At 33.2% G+C, this 8659-nt stretch overlaps 3 protein-coding genes across 4 annotated transcripts in view; 2 read left to right on the plus strand and 1 right to left on the minus strand.

Moving 5' to 3' along the window:
- Nucleotides 1-803, minus strand: part of LOC105460182 — a 4119-nt gene extending 3316 nt beyond the window's left edge. Inside the window, exon 1 of the mRNA XM_011706624.1 lies at nt 551-803. Coding sequence (XP_011704926.1) covers nt 551-568 — 18 coding nt within the window. The 5' untranslated portion in view covers nt 569-803. The remainder of the gene's footprint in view (nt 1-550) is intronic.
- LOC105460174 (palmitoyltransferase ZDHHC6) lies at nt 796-4664 on the plus strand. The gene is made up of 7 exons (XM_011706616.1): nt 796-1041; nt 2039-2220; nt 2596-2680; nt 3009-3283; nt 3358-3567; nt 3735-3922; nt 4009-4664. Exons 1-7 carry the CDS (start codon nt 987-989, stop codon nt 4130-4132), a joined length of 1119 nt encoding a protein of 372 aa, XP_011704918.1. The 5' UTR covers nt 796-986; the 3' UTR covers nt 4133-4664.
- Nucleotides 4665-6536: 1872 nt separating this feature from the next.
- LOC105460194 (putative defense protein 3) overlaps nt 6537-8659 on the plus strand; it is a 6971-nt gene continuing 4848 nt past the window's right edge. The window contains exons 1-2 of one of the 2 annotated variants that reach the window (XM_011706641.1): nt 6537-6659; nt 7197-7465. In XM_011706641.1, coding sequence (XP_011704943.1) covers nt 7252-7465 — 214 coding nt within the window. In that variant the 5' untranslated portion in view covers nt 6537-6659; nt 7197-7251. The remainder of the gene's footprint in view (nt 6660-7196; nt 7466-8659) is intronic. The other variant, XM_011706635.1, reaches the window with a different exon arrangement.

Genomic DNA, 8659 nt, shown 5'->3' on the forward strand with positions numbered 1-8659 from the left:
TGAGTCGATTCACTGAAGCAATCCAAAGTTATAAGGATTTTAATTTAATTTTTGGTTAGATTTGGCCATAAAATTCGAAAATTCTCAGGAAAAAAGCAACAGAAGCATTTCTGCGCTCTAGTTCTGAATAAATGATAACATTCTGCACAATCCTTATTACTCAAACTATATGAGAAGAGCATATTCGTCAAAATCAGTTCTTTAACTTTTTGCTACTATTGTAGGTACCAAACATCCTTAAAATGCTAACAAATTGCTAGAAACTGTGTAGAATCTGTCATTTTGTATCCATTTAAATGATTAAAAAATAATTCTGGTTCTTGGTTCCTACAGTTGATCTGCCTTCACATTCTACTAGCAAGAGTTCTGCTCTATTTTTACTGGCATTCTACCGACAAAATACGTAATACATTTGAAAGATCTGTTTTCGACATTTTGCCAGCATCTATACCTATGTGATATAAGAAAATCCTGCCATTGAGGATTTTATTTGCCAGAAGCCGATATGTTTTCTCAGAAAAATAAGTAGTAATGAAATCTGAAGACATACCTCATGCTGCTCATGCATTCCGGTTCATATTTTATCGTCACAGGAGGACATAACCTTGCAACAACGCTCGTAACGAGCCAATAACCCGCCGTGTCGCGAATCTCGTCTAGAAGACACGCCGGAAGACGTGCGTCGCACCAGCGCCAATTTAAAGCCAGCACCAGACTGCGCGCGATTCGCGATTCGAGTTTGGCGTCAGCTGCGAAGTGGTCGCCGGTGACCGGTCGCCGCTCGATGACGCGTTGTGCGGGCGGCCATCGTGACAACAGCAACGTGTGCGGCAAGGCAACGCGCGGAGACGCACGTTTTGCGGAGGCTCCGGCTGCCGAGTGCCGCCGTTCCGTTGCTGTCGCTGCGAAATTCGCTGGCGTCGCCCAATCCTGCGGGCGTCAATGGGCATCCAGACGCGAACTCGAGGCCGCTGTACGGTGACAATATGTGCGTCGGCCCGCTGAAGAAGATGTGTCATTGGGGACCGCTCTCCGCGCTGGGTACGTGACAGGTGTCTCCTGTCAATCGGGCTGCTCCGACTTTCTTCATCTCTCAATTGTCAGTCGATCGTCGTCTCATCCTTGTCACGAAACGCGACTGATCTCTCTATATTCGAATCTAAAAGCGATCTTAATTAAACTCCGAGAAATTAATTCACTCGAGAAGGGTTAACTTGTTAAGTGTCACTTCGTGATGTAGGTGGGATTATTAATTTTTTGTCGTTCGACATGCAAAATATCAATGAAATTGTATAAAGGAGGCGTGAAGATCTGAGGAAAGGGATGGAGCAGACGTGGACGAGAAAAATCTGCCTGATACTTAGCAGTAATATGACGCGATTGATGAAGGGTTAGGAAGAATGAAATGGAGGATTTTAACACCAATTGTATGGATTTTAATAAGTGAAGCGAGAAGTGAGGAATTAAGGGAATTGGAAAAAATATTGAAGGATTACAGATGTGATAATAGAGAAGAAATCTGACAATCGATAACAAGGATTTTATTGGATTCAAATACAGTGCATTGAGCGAGTCTAGTTATTTGCTATTAGTAAATTACTAACAATAGATCATTTGTTTGCCAATTTTCAGCGACCATATGATTTCCTGGTCTTTTTTTATATATCGAACAAAAGATAAATAATTCTATGTTAATGAAATATTATTTGATAAGTTAATTGGAATTTGATCAAAGTCATCTTGAAATAATACATGGCGCAGATGTGAATTTCGAAAATTTACTATTCATTAGTAACAAGAGATCGCATTAGAATACTTTAATGTTATGTTATATTTATATTTTTTGTATGATTTTATATGTATGTGCAAAATGTTTAATGTGCCTATTTTACTTGACATTGTAAATAATATAAATTATGTAATTTAATGTGAATTTTTCGTATAAAATCTCAATAGCAAGAAAATTATTTGTAGAAAGATGCTAAATAATCAGCTATAACGCAACAGATTTATTTTGTCATATTAATTTGTGTTGCAGCAACGATAAAGATAATTACATTGATGACGATACACTGTAGCAGACAATGGTGGCCGCCGCAAGACAGTATCCCAGGAGCAGCCAGTTTCTTGCTGTTCTTCACTCTCAGTGGATTGACTTTATTTCATTTTATCAGCGCGATTTTCGAAGGACCTGGATACCTCGCATTAAAATGGATGCCGGTAATATATTACACATTTATTACTGAACTTGTTCAAAGTGAATGCTTTCGTTTTTAACCATTCCCTCTTTGATGGACAGCTGAAAACCCAATAAACTTAATTTCTCTTTCCGTTTTTTTCTACCGTTATTTCACATTTATCACATTTATTTTACGTTTGATTACTGTGGGAATACAAATTGAAAATAGCAAATTTACATGGTCCCAATTTTTAGAGGGATTTCATATTCTTAAAGCGTTAAAAAATTATATTGTTAATTATATTATTGAATTTTTTATTATATTTTAATTGTACTTAATGATAAATTTATGATATAAAGTAAAATAAGTAAATTGTCGTATTGTTATTAATATATTTGCATTAATATAATTTCAGGAGAAAGCTACAGATATACAATACCTGCAATACTGTACAGTCTGCCAAGGTTACAAAGCACCGAGATCACATCATTGTAGAAAATGTAAGAAATATAAAAAAGTTATGTAATATAACATAAATAAAACTAAAGTAACAATAATAAATATAGATATTACTTAATATGTAAATGTATAATATATAATAGATATTATTTTAATATGATATTTTTTGATGTAATGATCAAATAATTTAACGATTCTGGTCTTCCTGAATTTCTTACTTTTCTTAATGTATTGATTTGTTAATGTGTCGATGAAACTGCAATAATTTAGCATATATAAAATAGCAAAAAGAATATTGATTAGATCATTTCTAAGCTCAATTCATTAGTTCTATTTTTTTTCTCCTGTAATTCTGTTCTTACTTTTTAGGTAATCGTTGTGTGATGAAAATGGATCATCATTGTCCATGGATAAATACGTGCGTTGGACATTGTAATCATGGGCATTTCACAGCATTTTTGGCAAGCGCAGTCGGTGGTTGTTGCGTCTCTTCCGTTATATTAATTTCTTGGGTAGCGACCGTACTATCACTGAAGCCTTTGCCATTTCCACCACCAGCGGTCTATACATTAATATTAGTAGTATTTAGCATTGGTTTATCCATCGGCGTTGTACTTGCAGTGGGAATGTTACTATATTTCCAGGTAAATATTCTTGATCCTATTTCAATAGATGCAATAACCAATGCACTAATTCTCTAATTCTTCAAATTGCACAGATGTTAGCTATTGTGAGAAATCGGACGGAAATAGAAGATTGGATTCTGGAGAAGGCTCGATGTCGGCGAGATGCAGATGCCAAATATGTACATCCATATTCAAAAGGATGGCGTTTCAATATTAGCCAAGTTCTTACATGGGATTGCACTCCCGTAGGCGATGGCATTACATGGCCCATTATTGATGGCTGTGATCAATATACATTAACGGTAATTTTATTCAAGCAATAATATATGTATATTAAATTGAATAATAATTATCCATATATACTAGGAACATTTATATGATATAAAAATTTCTATAATTATTGCTTTTGCGCGCGTACTGTATTGTTAACTTTGAAAAACTCTCAATGGGCTAATTATTTACTTTCTAGAGAGAGCAGCTTGCACAAAAATTAGACAAACGGAAACGAGCACGCAAATACAGGATTATAAAAGCTGCATCAGGAGCCAAGTTTCCAATTGGACACGGTTGCGGTGTATTTTTTCATCCACTTTGTACCGATGAACCTCGCATCAAGTTGGATATAGATGATATTGTGATAGTAACACGTTGGAAAAAGTACGCATTCTGTATTTAATATTAAATTTCCAAACATTTATTTCTTTAAATAATTTAACGAAAAATTTTTATATATATTTTTGCAGATATTGGTTATTTGGAGAAAAAGAACAGAAGGAAGGAGAAGATGCAAAATCGAAACGTATAAGGGGATGGTTGCCGCGGCCCTGTGCGGTGGAAGTAATTGAAAAATCTGTATGGCTTAGATAATTTGATCAAAAAACCAACGATTTATTAGTTTTTAAAAATCTGTGTCACAATATTTATGAGGAAACATTTAGCTGATAAATTTAGCGTCTTTTTATAGTAAAAGCTGTGCAGAATACGCGTCATTTATAGAACATTGTATATTCCATGCCTATTTGTGTTCAAATCATATATTTTTTTGATATTTACCTCAAACCACTCAATAGATTAAGAGATATATTTCCTACATTATAACATTCTTCTTTATAAATAAGAAAAATATATTGTATATATACTTTTACTTATTGAGAGATTCTCCGGTGACTTGCTAGCACAGTTTTGTTATACAATATACATGTAATTATATATATATTTGTATAATTTAATAATATTACATACATATACATATAACTTAAGTTACATTTATACATATAATTATAAAAAATTTATAAAAAATACAGCAACGTGTAAATATCCTATTTTTAATAGCAACAAATCTTGCTTTGTGAAAAACGAACTATTTTATAATTAAATATATTTTGAATCATTAACATAAGTTTTTTAATCAATTTTTAAGAAAACAAAAGATGCATATTACAAGAAAAATTCATACATGTTTTAAGTCAAGACAATAGGAAAGATATTTGTAAAAACGTAAACAAGGTATAGATGCAAATAAATTATTTGGTTTTGCGATGCGATTACGAAGTAATCTAAAAGAAATATTTCCAGCGTCGACACAGAACTGAGACGGCCTGAAAAGGCCGTGGAAAATCAATAATACGATGTGAAAAGTCACATTGACTGAGTGAACTCGCCGTGTATGTATCTACGTGTGTACGTGTCAGAGCGTGCGCATGTATGTGTAACGCGCGCACGCTTTTGCATTTATGCGCGCCCGTTCGAAGGGTTTGACACGCAACGCGATTGCTCTGCACGACTGCAGAGCATTTTGTATTTTTCTACTCATCCCGATCGAACGCGCAATTTTATATGTATAATAATCGAACGAGTACGTATATCGCACACACACACACGCGCGCGCGCACGCACATACACACACACGCACACACACACACACACACATAAAAGAAAACTATTGCGTAAGGGTCAATGTTATAAGTCTGATGTAATGCAAATCGTGAATTTACATGCGTAAATGTTACGCATAACATTTAATAATCGACAGTGAAAGGATCGTACTGGCGAGTCGCGAATACGTAATCGAATGCAATGTGCAACAACTCGATTTGTTGCGAATGCTTATACAGTTCAACAAATCTGTAAAATATACGAGAAGTCAAAACTTCAAAGATTTTTATCTTGCAACAAGAGCTGCATATCGTTTGCCGTTTTATCGGAATATAATATATTCGCGGGGCGTTCTTGAACTCTTTCATAATTTTATCCGTTTTATTTTAATTGATATGAATATGGATTCCTTTTATCCATTCACTCGAGAACTTGGAGTTTAAATATTCATATATTCTCTTGCGAAACATATATATAACGTAAAAATCTAAACGAGAGAACGAGATATGCATTACGAATATTACAGAACGAAATGGTAATAACTTTAACAACGAACAAATAATAGCCATATTCCATGTGACAACAATGATGATGGAGATAAAGTCATGCTCGATAAAAGAGTAATGCAAATAGCGTGTAGATGCATCAAGAGAGTTTAATACATTTTAATAAATGCATCTTTTATTTTGGTTTTCACTTTGTATTATTTAAACTAACTAATTCGCAAACAAAGTTGCAATTACGGCAAAATTATTAATCTTATGGAAGGAGGATAGTTCTGATTTAACGATAAAATGTAAATATTTACATATTACATTTTCTATAACAAGCAACATTATAAAAACAATGTATTTTAATGTTAATGACTTTTTAAGTTTTTCTCTTTCAAAAAGAACTTACTAATTATTTTAATATTATTTAATATCTATACAAAAATTAAAATGTCAATATATTGAATTATGCAGTTTGAAAGTATAAATTTATGAAATATCGGAACGCATTCTTTAAAAAATTTATTTCTATATTGAATTTTATTAATTTAAAAATACTAAAATTTCAAGATAAGAAAAGGATACGCAGAATATGGAATCATCGTAAATGCGATAAATAACGACACGTCGTTTTGTGACGAGAAATCAGTTTTATATATACTTGGTGAAAATGGTAACAGTAGTTACAACATCATCTTATGTGACATCGTTATGTGACACGTAAAAGGAAGTAATACTATTTATGGTAGTATGTAATACTACACGTAAAACTCGTAGATATTTTCCTAAACGAACGAAAAGTGGAACCGGTTACAGGATCGATGAAGGGATCGAGTGAAAGTGAAGGAATGAATCAGTTTAGCAAAAACGAATGTGCGGCTTTGTGATCCTGTGGTGGGATCCCACCAACGGTTTGGCTTGCCAGCAATCGATTGGATACTGCAGTTTCTTGCGCGCGGATCTATCACGAGCACGAAACATCCTTTTTTCCTCGCGCGATTGTTGTGCAAAACAGCGAACTGTTTCGAGTAAGTCTTTGTAGTTTATCCCGTTATCGCGCGAAGCTACTTAATTAATTCATCGTTTGCGTGAAGAAGTGATCGACATTTCCGACCATATCTTCGTGTTATTACCGGTTATCGGGATCCGGTTCTCCACTAACAATAAATAGTATCTCGAATCTTTCTGTGTCAAATTAGGTTCGCGTATTAAAACTTCATTTGTGAAATCAGCTACATGTAGCAAAGTATTTAATAAATTTAAAATCAACGACGTTTTAAGTAGATCGTCAACTTGATATATTATTTTAGCTTTATAAATAATACTCTTGTATATTAGCTACTTGAGAATATTTGTATCTTGTTATTTTTGTGGTATTTAAATTGGAGAATACGAATGGCATAAGCGCCAACAAATGGTATACCTAAATGTAATTGAAAACCGCATTATAATTGAAACAAATTATATATTTTGACGTTCAAGGAATATATAGTGTATCTGTATATTGCGAGTATTGTACGTTCATCGCTCATCCTTTCCATCAAGAACAATCGGTATTAATAAAGTTTTGTTGCATGTATTTTCTGCGTCATCGAAACGAAGAAAGCGACGCGATCCAAGATGTATTTCGCCGGACACGTTACGGTTTTATTTACACTCGTCCTCTTCTCGATTTCCGTTTTCGGGTTCCCGGACGGTGCGCCGGTAGACGCGTGCGTGAAACCACGGCCTAATCAACCCTATCATGGTGAAGCGCGGTCACAACCCTTAAACACAAGCCCTTACAAGATCCTGGCTTCATCGTCGCAGTACAGACCGGGCACGCAGGTCACAGGTGAGCCAAATGCACACGGCGCTTATATTATTAAACATCGTTTGGGTGTTCTGGGTTAATTTCTTATTAACGCAAAATAATTGATGAGATTTTCATTAGTAAAGTCTAGAACACTTCCGAGCGAAGAAGATATTATACAATAGACTAGAGTTTTAAAACTTTGAAATACATCATAAGTCTTTACGGTGTACAAAAGATTAATTATCGTCTGAGATGCAGCTAACAAGATAAAAGAACAATATATACTGCACAGGGCAAGAATTAAATAGCTGTTATTTTATAATAAGTACGAAATGAGATTAAGCACTATTCTGTAGAAAATTTATTATTTTTATTAGAATATAAATATATATATAAACTTGTGAAAATAAATATTACAAAATAAAAAAATTGATTAATTGTATGGCTCGTTTACATATGTGGAAGATGTGGACAATCTCTGTGAAAAAAAATTTATTGAAATTCTTTTAAATACGGTTATTAATGTTTTAAATGTTTATTATTAATATATGAAAAAATGTGTTTAATTGTAAATTGATAATTTTTAAAAACGTTTCGATTATAATGAAATTTTACCTAATCATTATTCCAAAAATATACATCGCTGAGCAATTGAATTATTGATCCTTTTTTATGATATTTATTTCTATAAGTTTATATGTATATATATATTTTTTTTGCATATCAACAATTTAATCTGAATAACTTAATTCTCAATTGTTATCCTAGATAATCATTGAAATAAGAATTTAAAAAATGTTGATAATATGTTACAACGCGCATAAGTGACAAAAATATTCTAAGTTTCTAAATATTCTAATATTCTAAATTTCTAAGTTAATAAAATAATTATTAAAAAAAAAAAAAGAAAACAAGAAAATACAATTGTAATATAGTGCTAATATTTTTTCTCTCTTTCTCTTTTCCTATAGCCGCATCTCTTTCTTATTAGTTAGCTTTTAGTGCAGCTTATAATGTGAATTATTATGAATATTATTATTATTATTATATATAATACATAATCTGGGTTTGCTTAATTTTTGTCAAAGACGCATTTTCAACATGAGATAATTGGGTTTATCGAAATCACAACCACGAAATATGTTAAATGTCCGTAACAATGTATTCTGTTAGCTTCGTTGAACACGTTTGCGTGAAGCAATGGCGAATTAGGCGGACAAAAGGGATAAGTGC

This window comes from Wasmannia auropunctata, unplaced genomic scaffold (genome assembly GCF_000956235.1).
Source record: "Wasmannia auropunctata unplaced genomic scaffold, wasmannia.A_1.0 LD336101.1, whole genome shotgun sequence".
In the NCBI taxonomy this organism is placed as follows: domain Eukaryota; kingdom Metazoa; phylum Arthropoda; class Insecta; order Hymenoptera; family Formicidae; genus Wasmannia; species Wasmannia auropunctata.

Bases quoted from the DNA above. Each gene is read 5' to 3' on its own strand.
- LOC105460174 (XM_011706616.1), top strand. From the start codon at position 987: ATGTGCGTCGGCCCGCTGAAGAAGATGTGTCATTGGGGACCGCTCTCC. The intron at 1,042-2,038 runs GTACGTGACAGG...TTTGTGTTGCAG, and splicing joins GGGACCGCTCTCCGCGCTGG to CAACGATAAAGATAATTACA. The intron at 2,221-2,595 runs GTAATATATTAC...ATATAATTTCAG, and splicing joins TCGCATTAAAATGGATGCCG to GAGAAAGCTACAGATATACA.